Source organism: Varanus komodoensis, unplaced genomic scaffold, assembly GCF_004798865.1.
Source record: "Varanus komodoensis strain SLA01 unplaced genomic scaffold, ASM479886v1 scaffold2, whole genome shotgun sequence".
Taxonomy (NCBI): Eukaryota; Metazoa; Chordata; class Lepidosauria; order Squamata; family Varanidae; genus Varanus; species Varanus komodoensis.
This window is the reverse complement of record NW_025335568.1, coordinates 59,198,137-59,214,773: the sequence shown is the minus strand read 5'-3', so window position 1 is coordinate 59,214,773 and position 16,637 is coordinate 59,198,137. Positions and strand designations below refer to the sequence as shown.

The 16,637-nt window shown below is 43.0% G+C and overlaps 1 protein-coding gene across 2 annotated transcripts in view; it reads right to left on the bottom strand.

Annotated features, from left to right (window-relative positions):
• Window positions 1-27: 27 nt before the first annotated feature.
• PEX6 (peroxisomal biogenesis factor 6) overlaps window positions 28-16,637 on the bottom strand; it is a 24,239-nt gene continuing 7,629 nt past the window's right edge. The window contains exons 6-17 of one of the 2 annotated variants that reach the window (XM_044429715.1): window positions 13,728-13,839; window positions 12,032-12,240; window positions 11,192-11,387; window positions 10,026-10,102; window positions 9,013-9,145; window positions 8,249-8,454; window positions 8,106-8,167; window positions 5,499-5,607; window positions 3,903-4,019; window positions 2,774-2,851; window positions 1,972-2,111; window positions 28-512 (exon numbers count right to left, since the gene is read on the bottom strand). In XM_044429715.1, coding sequence (XP_044285650.1) covers window positions 379-512; window positions 1,972-2,111; window positions 2,774-2,851; window positions 3,903-4,019; window positions 5,499-5,607; window positions 8,106-8,167; window positions 8,249-8,454; window positions 9,013-9,145; window positions 10,026-10,102; window positions 11,192-11,387; window positions 12,032-12,240; window positions 13,728-13,839 — 1,573 coding nt within the window. In that variant the 3' untranslated portion in view covers window positions 28-378. The other variant, XM_044429716.1, reaches the window with a different exon arrangement.

The following is a 16,637-nucleotide window of genomic DNA, read 5'->3' as shown; positions in this document are numbered from 1 at the left end:
AAAATGTATAAAGGAGTGTTCTGGTCCTTCTGGAAAAACATTTTGCTCTTTATTAGACATTTTAGAGATTTACCACCACTTTCCCCCAGTATTCATAGGGCCAAGTTATAAGCACTCCAAGGTTTTCCACTGGATGTTGATCTCTTGATATATCAGCAATGGTACGGAGCACAAATAAGGACTAAGTTGCAATAGTTCTTACCCAGCAAAGCAGACTTCATTCTCCGTTCCATAGCTAGATCTGCCTCTAGACTGTAAAAGAGGGCATCCTTTTCATTTCACCCAAAAGAAGGCATTCCTGTGTCAATCTATTCTGAATTTCTTGAGGTAATACAGTTCCAATTTTACATATTCCATTCTGGCCCAGCCAGATGCTTATCAAGTAGCAAATTTCTGCTGAATCAGTTTGTATCTGAGTAGTTCTGGTTCTGGAACAGAAGGCTGCAGCCTTGTTGCAGCTTGTAGAAAGTCCTCCATAGTCAGGGTGAGGTCTGAGTGCTCTGTATCCAGCCCTGGAGAGAAAATAAGGGAAAAGGTTTCACAAGGAACTCACTTCGTTATGTGATAATGCACACATGGAAATTCTTCCTGACTGGACAAGAGAAGAACAAGGTACAAGGCCTTCTGCAAGTTGACTGAATGCAGAGAAAGGCTCCCATGAAGGGTGTCCTTCACGGGACAACCATGAAGGACGCCTTTTTTCCCAAGGTTCAGGTGTTCTGCCTCTCATGTCTTATGCCTACTTCTCATTTCTTGGGAATAAGCAGAGTCAGCCCATGAGGAATGTCCTGTACAGCAGCCTTCCCCAACCTTGTGCTTTCCAGACACGGACTGCAACACCCAGAATTCCCAGTTAATGGCCCTGCTGGATGGGAATTCTTTGAGTTGTGGTCCAAATGCTCTGAAGACCATTGGGGGGGAGGGGCTGCTCTACAGTGTTTCCTGGCCAGTCATGTCTGACACTGGTTAGGGCACTGATTCATTAAGTTTTCAGTCATCATAAAATCACAGTGACAGCTGAATCAAAATCCACCTCTTCTGATCTCTCTCACAGTCAGGTGTGCTACCATGGGCTTCTCCACTTTGAGAGCATAGACGCTGCCTCGTGGGAAGACAAGGAGTGCTGCTCAGCACAATTCAAGTAGAACAACTAGGCTCTCAGGTCTCTCAACCCACTCGTTAAATAAAAAACAAGAACAGCCTTACTAGACCAGATCAAGGGTTTGTCTGCTTATAATCTTTCTAACCTATCCATTTTTCCGGAAGCAAGCCTAAGGTGGCTTACATAACCTCCTCTCCATTTTGTCCTCACAACGATCTTGTGATGTAGGCTGGACAAAGAGTCAACCACTGGCCCAAAGCCAGCCAGAGAGCCTCGCATTCAAGTGGGGACTAGAACTGGTATCTCCTGAGTTCCATTCCAACACTGACTACCTCACCACACTAGTAATAGGACCGCGAACTTAATATCCAACAATGGCAGAACAAAAGTCTCAGGAACACAATTACAAGAAAATGGGAAATGATAAACTTCTCCTGTTCCCTGTGAGTTTGAAACAATGCTACACACTAAAAATGGTGGTGGTGGGGATTTCCATGCAATTACTCCCACAAAAAATTACATTACCCCCAAAATGGAAACTTCAACCAAACATGCTGCAATTCTATTCACACCTGTTGATTCCTGTTAATTACACATTCCCTCTAATTTCTATTAGCACAGTTTACCAGTTTCTTCCAAGCACTGATTTGGAGACTTAAGGCCCAATCCAGTTTAGCACTGATCTTTGCTAAGCCTTGTAAGAGTCAGACTAGGTTCATGTAACCAATGATGAGTTTTGCCAAACACTTGATCACACATTCAATTTTACTTTTCTTCCATCATCATGTCTTTTCACTGGATGCTTTCAGTGGTACATTCCAGATTTGTATGTTTCAGCTGACACCAGCTGAGCTCGGCTAGTTCCTCACCTTCCTCTATCCACTCCACTTTTCTTTTGATAGCAGACATCATGGCATCAGAGCAGAGGGCATACAGGTCCGCTCCTGTCAGCTGTACAGGACATTTGTCAAGGACACCAAGGAGATTCACTGAAGGATCCAACTTAAACCTGTCAGTAAAGGATATGCCCAAAGTGTATTACTACTGAAAAAATGTCACTAGGATATAACCCTAGCACTATGGGAAGGAAGACTCACAAAGGCACAGGCTGAGATGTGTGTCTCAGCCAAAGGAATCAAACTCCACACACAATTAACATAAAGGTAACTGGTATTTTTTTCAAAGTAATGTATCTTTTTAAGAAAATTGAATTTTAAGAAATCTATAAATCCATCACTCTTTTAAACCCCTTTTATGGCTTTTTGCATCCAGAAACTTCATTGCACCTCTAATCCTTGCCTTAACAAAAGTGGTAAATACATGGCTGATGCCAATGGACCAGGCCAACTCTCAAGTTTCAATCTATCTTGCAATCTCGGCTTCATGGGATTGCACATACCATAGTTTAGCACCTTGGGTGTAACAGCAAATTGGACTGATTGATTGGATGCAATGAATTATTGCAATCCTCCAAACCACAGTTTAAAGCAGGGGTGAGAAGTTCCGAAAGTCAAGGGGCCACATGCAAAGAGCTTGAAAGAAAGATGGAAAGACAGACAGACAGACAGACAGACAGACAGACAGAGGAGGGAGGGAGGGGATTGGAAATCCTTCTTGAAAAATGCTTTTTAAAATCATTTTAGAACTGCAGACAGAGTAGTGGGCACTTACTTTCTTGTGATAGCACTCAATACTTGCAGCTGAGAATCTCTCTCTTCATTGATGCCTACATAGACCAGCTTATCAAATCTGTCAAACAGAAAATAATCTCTTTACAGACAAAATACAGGCATCCGGCATACATACAACTCTGGTGTCACATTCATGCCCATCACTCAAAAAATATCTGAGCATTTTTTATCTTCTAACTTACTGGTTTTTAATATTAGACTCCAGTGTTTTACTACAGCTAATCAAGCACAGTGCTTTGTGCTTAACCTACACTCAGTCAGTATGTGGTCTCTGGCAATAACCCAGAAGTGCCAGGCTTCCGCAGCACCTCCACATTCCAGACCCTACCCCACAGACCAAGAGAAGTCCACGATATTCCTGAAGCACCAGGGAACCCATGGTGTTCCAATATTCACCACCCTGATTAGTGTACAGGTATCAGAAGGATAGGATAGATTTTTTAAAATGTGAATAAGCTCATTTCATTTCCATCCCCAAGTTTGTTCCATCCCAAAAGTAGCCCAGAGTTTAGCTCTTTTTTTCTTTTGTTTTTCTATAAAGAGTGCATCCAGCAACAGCAATAAAAGGAAGAACACACTGGCTTTATTTCTCAAGAGGACGCACTTTGGGCAGAAGATTCATGTTGCCAAAATGCTACAAACAGATCAGAAGAAAGAAAAAATCTCTTATACTAGAATTCCAGGGTGGATCTGGATTTTATCTGTATTATGTTTTGTTTTATTTATGTAAGCCGTCCCGAGGCTATGCGATGGGATGGCATACAAATGCTATAAACAAACAAACAAACAAGCTCTACAAATTAAAATATAAACAGCAGATCAGGAATTACTCCAGAAGTAGTAAGTGGAGAGCATGCTAATCTAGCTTTCCTGGAACTACCATAAAGACTTGGTTCATGCAAATACATCTTCCTACCATACAGGGATGTTGTGAGGATAGAATGGAGAGGAGCAGGAGGATTACGTAAACTACCTTGGATTTCTTGCACAGAAAAGGCAAGGAATAAATATAATAAGCCAATAAAAACAGAGGCAATTGAGTGGCAACAGGTCATCTGTGTAAGCTGGATGCAACTGCAGGAACAAATCCAAAAGAGCAAGAAACATACCTGCCTGGTCGGAGCAGTGCGGGATCCAGAAGATCAGGCCTGTTTGTTGCTCCAATCACGAACACATCTTCAGTGGAATGAAGCCCATCAAGTTCTGCTAGTAGCTGAGACACCACTCTACCAGGAGAAACATTTGAAAGTGCTGCCATAAATCCTAGTGCATGCACTGAACAAGCTGACTCAATCCTCTAAAGGGCAAGTACACAAATAGCTGGTCTAGGTATGTGTGGCCCCTGCCCAGAACTCTCAGCTAAGCACAAGAAGCATCGCTGCACAAGCTGCCATCATCCAACTGCGAGAGGGAGGCATTGCCTCCGAGGGAGCAGCTGGTGCAGGCGAAGCAAGCAAGCTGAGGGAGATATGCAAGTCCTGGCACATGAAGTAACCCACTCGACACCACTGAACAGATTAAGCACCGAAGACAGAACATTCATCTTAATAGCTGGAGCACTGTATGGCTTTCAAGGCGGACAAAATCTCACACCTCTTTCAGCATTACCATATACAGCTGGGCTGGAGAACTTGGTCCAGGATCCCAATCTACCCTCCAGGGAATCTCCCAATGGTCACATCTCCTGGTTTTGCAGTGTTCAATCCAACTCTAAAATGCTCCTTCTATGGCTTATTTACTAGCTAAGGAACTTTAAAAAATAAAAATGCTGGCATTTTTTGTACTTCTCAATTTTGCCTTTGGCTGCATCTCCTTTGCCTTCAGTCCTGCCCACTACTAGAACATACCAAGAGCTTCTTCGAAACTGAATTCTATCTTGATATTCAGGTATAACTCTAAGTCTGCCCACACCCACTTAAAGACCATCCTTGCATTGCAAGTTCCTCTTCTTGCCATGTCCACATTCTCACTCCACTAGCAAAAGTCATGCTCTGCTTCAGATGAATGAAATAAGGCACCATTCTGTTACTAGTAGAGGTGTACCAGAAGCTCCAGAAACCAACACTTTCATGAAGCAGATGCCCAGGCAAATGTTTCAAGGACACATGCCCCATCATGCTCTTGCTGATGTGTTGCAGAACACATTATACATGGGAGCACCCATGAAATCCCTTGGGAAAAGTCAAACAGTTCAGAATGCAGATGCCCAGCTATTAACAGGGATCCACAGAGAGAATGCAAAAGAGAGTTTCTTAGATCTTAAAATATCTGAGTCAGTTTTTGATATACTTTGCTGCTTGATCTGCTTTTATTACAATAGAACACAAAACAGATTGTTTTATTATTAGCAGCGCCCTTGGAGGCCTAGCCTTGGTAGCAGGGTGAGATCTAAATATTTAGTAATCTTCAGCTGTTCTGTCCCGGGACTAAAATCCAGGTTCACCAAAGCTAAGCTTGGACCAAAAACTCCTAGTCCAGGAGATAGTGCAGCATGCTAGTCCTTACAGTATTTATAACATTTTGGGGGCAGGGGTCCAGTTTCTATGGAATGCTCAGCAAAAGTACAAGGAAATTTGAAAGCCAGTATGGAAAAAGAGCAGGGGGAGAGAGGAAAATGCCACTTATAAATAAAAATGAGAAGTGAAGTGACCAAAAGCAGGAGCAGGAAGTTTATGTTTCAATATTCTTTAACAGCAGAAACTCACCTGTCCATAACACCCCCTGAATCACCACTCCGCCCACGATTAGGTGCCAAGGAATCAAGCTCATCAAAAAAGATAATGCAAGGAGCAGCTGCCCTAGCTCTGGTAAACACTGAGAAGAGAGAGACAGATAATGTATATCCTGTAAATTCATGCTCAGTGAGTGGCATACATATATTACAAGCAAAAAGCCACCTACATTCCTCTACCAAGGAAGAGATGCAGCCTAGCTGGGAGCCACTGCAAAGCACTGAGAAATGCACAATTACACAAAAAAACTGGAGTGACTAGATCTTTCAGGTTAGAAGAGATGGCTTAGAGAACAGCTACTTATGAAAAAGAAGTACAGCAATGCAGTGACCAGTCACAGTGCTCACTCCTTTGACCGCCATTCTAGTTGGACATTCATTCCCTTGCCTTTTTTGTTTCTCTGCTCCATCTCTCTTAAAACCTGAATTGCAGGTTTTGTAGAACTGGTCACTTGATTGCACAGTAGGACTCTTCTTGAAAGGGAGCAGAAAATGTATCAATTTATTCATTCTACATATTTTATCTCCCTTTTCAGTAGAAAGCTGCCCAAAGTGGCTCACAACCAAACATTTTAAAAGAACCAGCATCAGTAAATGGCATTTCAATAAAACAGTCCAAAACTGAAGGACAGCAAGGGAGCACACGTAGACCATTCAATCCACAGGTCTGCTGAAATTAAAAGGCTTCCCTCTTGATGGTGGTGCTTTGAAGCACCACCAACACAGAAGCCAAGCAGAGGCAGAAGACTTCTGTGCTCCAAGTGCTGCTACAGAGTCTCTGAAGCCAAAACGCTCATGGCAGTCAGAGCAGCCTTCTAACTATTCAGGCTGGAAGCCGGTGCAGTTGGTATAGCAACAAAATCATATGCTCTGAAGAACATATGTCAAAATTCTCCTGTCAAAATTCCCCCTGCTGCATTGAGTCAGCCACCATTTCCAAACACTCTTCAACAGAATCAGCCATATGATAGCTATCAATATTCTAGCCACTGATTTCATATGGAAAAATCAGCTATCTTGCCACAAAGTTACTCATCTATTCCAAAAAGGTATCTGCTGAGTGAAAGGGAAGTTCATAGTTGGCAACTGCATGGCATCATATTTTCTTGAAAATGAAACAAATCAGTTTATGCCTTATCTAGCACACATGCCTAAATCAGCATCTATGGACAATGCCAGCATCTGCCGTGGCAATTTAGGTAATTAACTTGTATGGAATAAGGCGTATGAGCAAGGACTTGCAAACATGAGTGCTTTTTATGAGCAGAAAGCATGACTGCTCACACAAAGCAGGGCACCCGATTCTCTCGACCTACTGCATCCACAGCAGCCCTGCACACGTGGAGAGAAGTTTCTTCTAGCTGTTTGGAACAGTCTCTAAGACATGATACAGAGGACCGGCAGTCGCGAGGTGTGGAGAGCAGTGACTGATGTAAACTGAGTGCCTGGCCTTGTACAAACAGAAGCATTTCTGCTCATGGAAAGCTCCACGACGGTCGAGTTTTGCAGAAGCCAAACATCATATAATGCTTCGCACAGCTCTCAGGAATTAAAGCTGCACAGTAGCCAGGCCAGGAGGCCAACGTGCCATATTTCCTTTTAAAAATATATGCATCTATATGGGTATAAAAATGCATACAACCGTTAGCAGTTATACACAGGTTTTGACAAAAGTGGGTCAAATATCCAAGGACGTGCCCATGTGAAGGTGGCATCCATGCACCACTTATTTCATACACTGAAAGCATTTTCAGTCCTCAATCCACCGCGTTACGGAAGTGAGCATTCAGTCCTCCAATTCTGTGATATCACTCATTTGGCTGTCAAAAGGGAACAGGAAACCATTTCCCCTTTCATATGTTAATATTCATGAAACAAGTAAATAATATTTTAAAAATTTGTTACTATTAAAGGCTGTTCCAGTAAAACAAATTATCTGTGCAATAACCTCCTCCCATAAAATGGAACCACTGTATATGGCTAAAACATTTAAAAGAAGTATTAGCTGTATATCACTGCCAGCAATCAACTGATTTAGACAACTCCATATTAAAGAGCTGTTGTGGTGTCCATTAGACATAAAACAAAAGCTTTTGCCAAATAAGACACAGTCTAAGATCCACAGTTGTGACATGCGAATGTCAAAGCGACCATCCACTGAATAGGCATTTTGTTGTGGTGCCCATGGCAGTTTCTCAAATTCCCCAATGTGCCCATGGATTCAAGAAGGTTGGGGACCCCTAAAGTAGGCCACGACTGACTGTGCTGGAGGAAGAGCAGGGCTAGCTGGGCTCTGTGGTCTTCCCATGTGATCCTGAGAGCCGGGGAGCCCATTGCACCTGTCCGCTCTGCCACACACAGCTACAGGCAGCAACTGCAGGCGAGTGGGGAAGACAGAGCTATACACCGCAACATCCTGCAGCGCACGCCTATCTTGTCCAAAACACTCCTCATTTGTAGAAGGCACATGCATATCTTTTTGGGTGCAGGTCATCTGCAGATGTCATGCTTCCCTTTAGTCCAGCTATAACAGGGAAGCTTTCCTTCAATCTCTAATTAAAAATTAGGGGTCTACACTAACCTTCACGTACATTCTCTTCACTTTGTCCAAAGTACATGTTAATGAGCTCAGGGCCCTTCACACTGAAAAGGAGCAAAGACCAAGTTAGTAACATCAATAGTTCAGTCCCTGGCTCCCTTATTCCCTTTTATCACAATACCCACCTAAGGAAAGTCATGGTGCACTCTGTGGCTACAGCTTTAGCTAGCAATGTTTTCCCTGTTCCTGGAGGGCCATAGAGGAGAAGGCCAGAACGGCGAAGGCCTAAAGGTAGTAGCTCTGGGTGTTCTAGGGGAAGCTGAATTGTGTCCAGGATCTCCTTCTTCACATCCTGAAGTCCGCCAACATCTTGCCAGAAGACAGAAGGTATCTGCAGCAAAAGGACAGCCCAGTAACCTACCCATTCCATAAAACCAAAATGTTCAACACACACTTATTATGGTGCTGTCAAGACAGGAGAGTCTCATAAGCTCCCAGAACCACATAAAATATTCTGCTTCTCCCAACCAGTGGTTACCATTACTCTTGCTGCACCATCCTCTCTCCCCTCAAGATTCCACAAGAGGTCCCCAAGGACTGGTGCATTATAGGAAATGCTCTACATTGCATTCTTAATGCCCCATTAAATATCCTTAGTGGTGCTTCTCCCTTATGTAACCCCTTAAAGTCCAAAGGTGAAACCTAGCCACACATTCCATCCTTAAAAGCAGCAAATTCACAAGGCCACACAGGTATGCTTTTTCAGTTGCAACTTCATCTCTCTGGAACCTTCTATCAAGGCAGTTCTGGTTGGCCACTACCCTGCGTTAGTGCCTTATTCTACCCCACTACAACAGTCCTGTCATCAAACAGGCTGTGGATGAAATGTACCCCACACAATTTTCACTGCAATTTTTCAAAAATCACAACTCATTTCTTTGGACTGTACCTTTGGAGCACCTATTGCCTGTGAATGAGCATCATGCAGTTTATCTAGTGCAACACTGAAATCCTCTGCAAGGAGTGGGAAGCCAGCAGCACAAAAATCATGCTCTTCTTCCTCACTTAGTCCTCCTGGAAAGCTGGTAAAGAGGAAGAAGAAAACTGTATTCAACAGTCTCCATAACAACCCAAAATGGATTGGAACAAAGGTCTCTGAATTCAGGGGCTGAGCTGGGGTGCCCCAGAGAAAGTAGACACCTTTTTTATTATTTGTGGTCAGGTGCACATACTAGGCCTCAAAGGTATTTGTAGGCCTTGAGAAGCAGGTTGCTCCATTTGCCACACTGGAACAGTGACATCACCAAGGAGCAGCAGGGAACATCATGCCCAGATATTTACTGGCATGTACATCTGAGCGGGATGTTATATATCTGTACTATATTGGTCTCCAAGAGAGGTGTGCTTGGTGGCTAACACTCAATGAAGTCTTCAAAGTGAGAGCAGTGTGGCTTTGTTTGCCCTCAATAACATCACCTGGCAAACAAATGTGGGTCTGACATTGCATTCCTGACATGATCCCAGCAAAGCAGGAATAATAGAGTGAGAATGAAGTCACCCCATTGAAGCTGAAAAATTGCATTAACACAAAATGGGACGAGGGCAGAAAGAAAAAGCATAAAGAGGGTTGGAAGTATACCTTCTATGTAAAAAAAAAAAAAAAGCATTAGAAGGTGAACATTCAAAATCAGCCTCATCACATTTTGCCTCAGTAAACTGCTGTAGTCAAACATATTCTGAGTCTTTACCAGGTTATGCTAAGCATTTCCTCCAGCCCCAGAAAGGACTGCTTTTTATCTCTTGAGGATGGTGAGACTCAGGCTCTTAAGAGTACAAAACTGGTATTGTTCCTCTTTCTGTCTACTATCAGTTGGTTGAAATATCTGTGCCTAGAACTAAAAACATTCCCACTTGCTGTCACTATCTGGATGCTCCCAAACCATTAAGATTCTCCTTTAGTACCTTGAATTCTGGATCCTTGTGCAGGCAGCATGGCTACTGTGGGAAAGCAAAGCACAGAAATCTCCTAGAACGAAGCCCTGCAAGCAGAAAAATAGACATTAATGCAAAATTCCCATGGCACAGAAGGTATTCTGAACTAAGGCCAGTTATGGAAAGATCAAGAGGCTTAATTGTCAGGATAGAATAAGACCATTTTATCTATTTCTTGAAGGCCAAACTAGCTAAGATCCCCTCTCCCCATTTCTTCTACAAGCTAGGCAAGCACACTCCTAAAGCAATAGAAAAGGTTACTGTACTTCATGAGGCTTTACACCTATTCAGATATGGTAGCCAGGATGCCTTTATTTGTACAGTTCAAGCCTAAATTTAAACCCTAAAAGCTTCTACTGAAGAACAGTCTTTCCCACCTGGGGACTTCCATTTGTGTTAAATTGCAACTCCCAGTGGCACTAGCCAGCAGAGATAATAGTGAGGAGTCATTGGAAAATGGGCCAAACCATCTGGAATGTGGCAAGTTGTAGGAAAGACTTTCCCAGTGTTTCTAGCTCAGTGCATACAGTGGCTGAATCCAGCATTTGGCTTCCCCATTAGGGCCATACCATTTTCATAGGAAAAGGGTGTAGTTTCTAGTACTGCAAGACAAACCATCAACACAAGCAGAGAAGGTTCATTGCTCACCATTTCAGCCAATGTGGAGAACCACACAGTCCATGCCAACTTTTACAAGCCAAGATTCAGTTACCATATATACCAGCATATAAGATGACCCTTGAAAGTTAAAAGAGCAAAGCAAAAATCAGGGATCAACTTATACACCTAACATAAACTACCCAAAATATTAACCTTGTCTTACATGTGAGTCACCATATATGCCAATATATATGGTATTTTTCTGAAACATACCTCCTGGTCACTTGTTCCACACATTATTCCCTTATATACTGGTGTATAAGACAACCGTTTAAACCAAAAATAGCAATACAAAAATTGTGGGTCATCTTTTAAGCCCACATATGGCAAACACCAGAAAAACTGCCCAAAATGCCCATCTTGTCTTATACACAGTCACCTTATATGCCAGTACATATGGTATATTCCTCCTATAAGGACCGCTAGGTTGTCCTATTGCTTGGCTTCTCTAGGCCACTGTGTGAGACGCCACTCACCGCACTTTGCTGGGCTAGCTTGGTCAAGCTAACTTCTTTGCCGAGTGGGATGCTCTCTGTCAGCATACTTAAAATGGCCTTCCTCTGCTCTTCGGACGGTGCTTCAATTTTCACCTCATGAAGGAAAGCTGTTTGCAAGTCTGTGGGGACATCCCCAATCCTGGTTGTTGTGCCTACCACCAGCACAGGGTCCCTGCTGGGAAGCACAGGTGTGCAATGAACAGTCAAAGCTGAAGCGGAAGACTGGAAGAGAACACCCTGGTCTCCCACTGCAGTCCATCCTGTAAGTGACCCTGCAGCTCTTAAGTAAGCCCGCAGTAAGTTAATATTAGCAGAAAAGTGGGGTATATAATGGATCTCTAACGCTAAAGCTCTAATGGGTTCCTGCAGATGTTGCTGTTACCACTCTAGAGGAGGGAAGTACGGGAAATGAGCTGGCAAAGCTAACATGCACTCCCACATCCAACAGACCTCCTTCTATCTGCATTTTTTCACTGCCTAAAAGTAAACATCTGGCCCCATTAAATTGCTTTTCATATCATCCCCTGCATCTTTGCCATTATTCACAATTCCACTGCACATATGCCAGCCATGCAGCGTCTATTCTGACACCATCTGTATCATCCTAGACAAGTGATAATAAAGATTCTCCTGAGATGCAAGGCTAAGAAAAGTTATTCCCTGAATTAAGGGGCTGGTTTTCAGTGAGGATTCAAAATGTCATTAACAGTTCAAAGCTACTCTGTTTATATAGTTCTCCTGCATCTCGTGAACCACCTTATACTGATGGGCACCTTTCAGACATGAACACCAACACATTCTCCTGGGGTAGCCCAATACCTGGTATTAGCCTCTCTGTCCAGGAGAAGGTGCCTTAATGCAAGGATGACTCTGGAGTCCTCCCCAACTCCATCACGATCTCTTCCCAGCAGCTCTATGTCTTTCATCAGCAGAACACAAGGGCTATAGAAATCAGCCTGTGAGAAGGCAGCATGTAGCTTTGCTTCTGTAGATCCACTGGTATCACCGCACAAACTAACACAATCCACCTATATGCAGTCAGAGAGATGAAGAAGACACATCTGTGAAAAGGTCTACAGGTAAAACTGTGAAGGTCAGCCAGGCCCCATAAATATAAAAGCATCTGAGCAGCAGAACCACCCTCAGAAACACTGCACAGCATACTTGGTGGAATGATTCCTAAAAGGAGACCAACATGTATGGAGTGGTAACTAGTACGGCAATAAACAGTAGTAAAAGGAAGGGAAAGTTCCTGCCTACTTGCACACAATATACACAAGTGCAAACGAGTGTTAGGTTAGACTGGTTCAGGTTCAAAACCTCTTTTAGCAAGGAATCTGGAACTTCACAAAGTTCATTATCTCCCAATCCCATCTATTTTAAAGAGATAATAGACATATTTATTTATTCATTTATTTAAAGCATTTTTATGCCACCCCCATCGCAACAAAGCCTCGGGGCGGCTCACAACAGGATACAAGGTACATAAATACATAAATAATAATAATAATATAACAATTTAAAAAATTGTTTAAAAGCCCCCCGGTGCATCTCGGCTAAAAAATTTAAAATCCTATTAATTCAAATAATTTAACAATTAAAATAAGTTTTAAATAAAAAGGTCTTAGCCTGGCGCTGAAAAACAAATAAAGATGGCGCCAGGCGGACCTCTCTGGGGAGCGCATTCCATAGATGGGGCACCACCGCAGAGAAAGCCCTCCTCCGGGTACTCACTCTCCTAATATCATTCACAGAGGGTTCCCGGAGAAGGGCATCTGTTGCTGATCTCAAGGGGCGGGAGGGCATATATGGACGCAAGCGTCCCTTCAGATACATACACTTTCCCAAGGGGAAAAAAATTAAATGGGTAGAATCTTCAGCCTGTTTATTCTACCTGAAGATTCAGGATCCACTTTTAAATCCAGCCTTTAAAATAGGAGGGATAAGTTTTTCTTTTAAAACTACATGTTTGGCATCTTCTCTCTCTCTTGGATATAGAACACAAGGATCTCACACCTGTAACAGTTGTGTGTGAGAGTGTATTTTGGAAAGAGCAGGCTGCCACATGGGAAGGAAAACCTGCACCTGCTCAAATTCCCCTTCTACATAAATGCTGGAAGGAGCCACATGTAAAGAAGAAAAAAGGTGAAGGTCTTCTCTTTACATCTGTTTCCTTCACTCCCTCTCTCTCACAAAAGCTACAGAGAAACAAGCATGAAACTAACACTTTGGTGCCTCCACTGGTACGACACCCCAGTTGAAGACCATTAGATGATCCTATTGTGATACATGCAATCACTTCCATCACCTGCAGCATCTTCCATCCAGATAAAAGCACACACAGCAAGGGACAGGAGACAAACAAAAGATTTCTGTAGAGAAGTCTCTTTTAACCATCAGAGCCCCTCACAAGGTAAAACATACATTTCTATTTGAGAGTGGCAGTGCATTCTCACAAGGCCTTCATTCTATGCTTATTAAGACCCGGAAGAACAAGTTAAATGGCTCAAAGTACCTTGAACAAATGGAGATTAAGGCAGCTACAGGCAGCTCTGACAGATGTCATTTTTCCCACACCACTGGGTCCTGAAAGGAGAACACTTCCAGTTCTATTTAGCAGAGTCCCACTAGAAAACAGAAATCAGCAATCAGCACTTGCTAACTCAATTTTACAAAAAGAAAAAAGAAAGGGGACTGCAGGGCAAGGTCCAAGCAAAGACACTCAACACAAGAGTGTAAAGGTTCAGTAAGAAATAGATTTTGTCTCCTGCAGTCACTGGAAAGGACACTGAAAGTACCAGTCTTTTTACCACCACTTATTACATGTTACTCCTTCATGGATCACTGCCTTGTCGTGGCGAAGGGGCTTGCGTAGCTCAATGAAGCTATGAGCTATGCCACGCAGGGTCACCCAAGACGGACAGGTCATAGCAGAGAGCGCTGACAAAACGTAATCCACTGGAGAAGGAAATGGCAACCCACTCCAGTATCTTTGCCATGAAAACCCCATGGACAGTACCAAAAGGCAAAAAGATATGACGCCGGAAGATGAGCCCCTCAGGTCGGAAGGTGTCTGATATGCTACTGGGGAAGAGCGGAGGGCTAGTACTAGTAGCACCAGAAAGAATGAAGCGACGGGGTCAAAGCCAAAAGGACACTCAGTTGCTGATGTATCTGGTGGTGAAAGGAGAGTCCGATGCTGCAAAGATCTATACTCCATAGGAACCTGGAATGTAAGATCCATGAATCAAGGCAAGCTGCATGTGGTCAAACAAGAGATGACAAGGCTGAACATCGACATCTTAGGAATCAGTGAACTAAAATGAACAGGAATGGGTGAATTTAATTCAGATGACCATCAGGTATACTATTGCAGGCAAGAATCCCTCAGAAGAAATGGAGTAGCCTTCATAGTCAATAAAAGAGTAGGAAAAGCAGTACTGGGATACAATCTCCAAAATGACAGAATGATCTCAGTTTGAATCCAAGGCAAACTATTCAACATCACAGGAGTCCAAGTCTATGCCCCAACCACTGGTGCTGAAGAGGCTGAAGTTGAACAGTTCTATGAAGGCCTACAACACCTTCTAGAATTAACTCCAAAAAATGATGTTCTTAGCATCTTGGGGGATTGGAATGCTAAAGTAGGAAGCCAAAAGATAACCAGAATAACAGACAAGTTTGGCCTTGGAGTACAAAATGAAACAGGGCACAGGCTGGTAGAATTTTGTCAAGAGAATATGATGGTCATAGCAAACTCTTTTCCAACAACCCAACAGACAACTCTACACATGGACATCACCAGACGGTCAACACAGAAATCAGATTGACTATGTGCTCTGCAGCCAAAGATGGAGAAGCTCTATACAGTCAGTAAAAACTAGACCAGGTGCTGACTATGGCTCAGATCATGCGCTTCTGGTTGCAAAATTTAGGCTTAAGTTGAAGAAAGTAGGGAAAAGCACTAGGCCACTCAGACCTAAATCATATCCCTGATGAATATACAGTAGAGGTGACAAATAGATTTAAGGAATTAGATCTGATAGACAGTGTGCCTGAAGAACTATGGATAGAGGTTTGCAACATTGTACAAGAAGTAGCAACTAAAACCATCCCAAAGAAAAAGAAATGCAAGAAAGCAAAATGGCTGCCTGAGGAAGGTTTACAAATAGCTGAGGAAAGAAGGGAAGCGAAAGGCAAGGGAGAAAGATACAAACAATTGAATGCAGAATTCCAGAGAACAGCTAGAAGAGATAAGAATGCCTTCTTAAATGAACAGTGCAAAGAAATAGAAGAAAACAATAGAATAGGGAGGACCAGATATCTCTTCAAGAAAATTGGAGATATGAAGGGAACATTTCATGTGAAGATGGGCATGATAAAGGACCAAAATGGCAGGGACCTAACAGAGGCAGAAGAGATACAGAAGAGGTGGCAAGATTACACAGAGGAACTGTACAAGAAAGAGCTTAACGTCCCTGACAACCACGATGGTCACTGACCTCGAGCCAGACATCCTGGAATGTGAAATCAAATGGGCCTTAGGAAGTCTGAGCAACAGCAAAGCTAGTGGAGGCGACAGTATTCCAGCTGAGCTATTCAAAATCCTAAAAGACGATGCAGTAAAAGAGTTACATTCAATATGCCAGCAAATTTGGAAAACTCAACAGTGGCCACAGGACTGGAAAAGGTCAGTTTACATTCCAATCCCAAAGAAGGGCAATGCCAAAGAATGTTCAAACTACCGCACCATTGCACTCATTTCACATGCTAGCAAAGTTATGCTCAAAATCCTACAAGATAGGCTCCAGCAGTATGTGGCCCGAGAACTACCAGAAGTACAGGCAGGATTTCGAAGAGGGAGAGGAACTAGAGATCAAATTGCCAACATACGCTGGATCATGGAGAAAGCTAGGGAGTTCCAGAAAAATCTACTTCTGCTTCATTGACAATGCTAAATCCTTTGATTGTGTGGATCACAACAAATTGTGGCAAGTTCTTAAAGAGATGGAAGTACCAGACCATCCTATTTGTCTCTTGAGAAACCTATATGCGGGTCAAGAATCAACAGTGAGAACTGGACACGGAACCACTGATTGGTTCAAAATTGAGAAGGGAGTTCGGCCAGGCTGTATACTGTCACCCTGCCTATTTAATTTACATGCAGAGCACATCATGAGAAAGGTGGGGCTAGATGAATCACCAGTTGGAGTTAAGATTGCTGGGAGAAATATCAACAACCTCAGATATGCAGATGATACCACTCTCATGGCAGAAAGTGAAGAGGAACTAAAGAGCCTCTTGATGTGGGTGAAGGAGAGCACAAAAGTTGGCTTGAAACTCAACATTAAGAAAACTAAGATCATGGCATCCGGTCCTCTCACTTCCTGGCAAATAGATGGGTAAGAAATGGAGGTAGTGACAG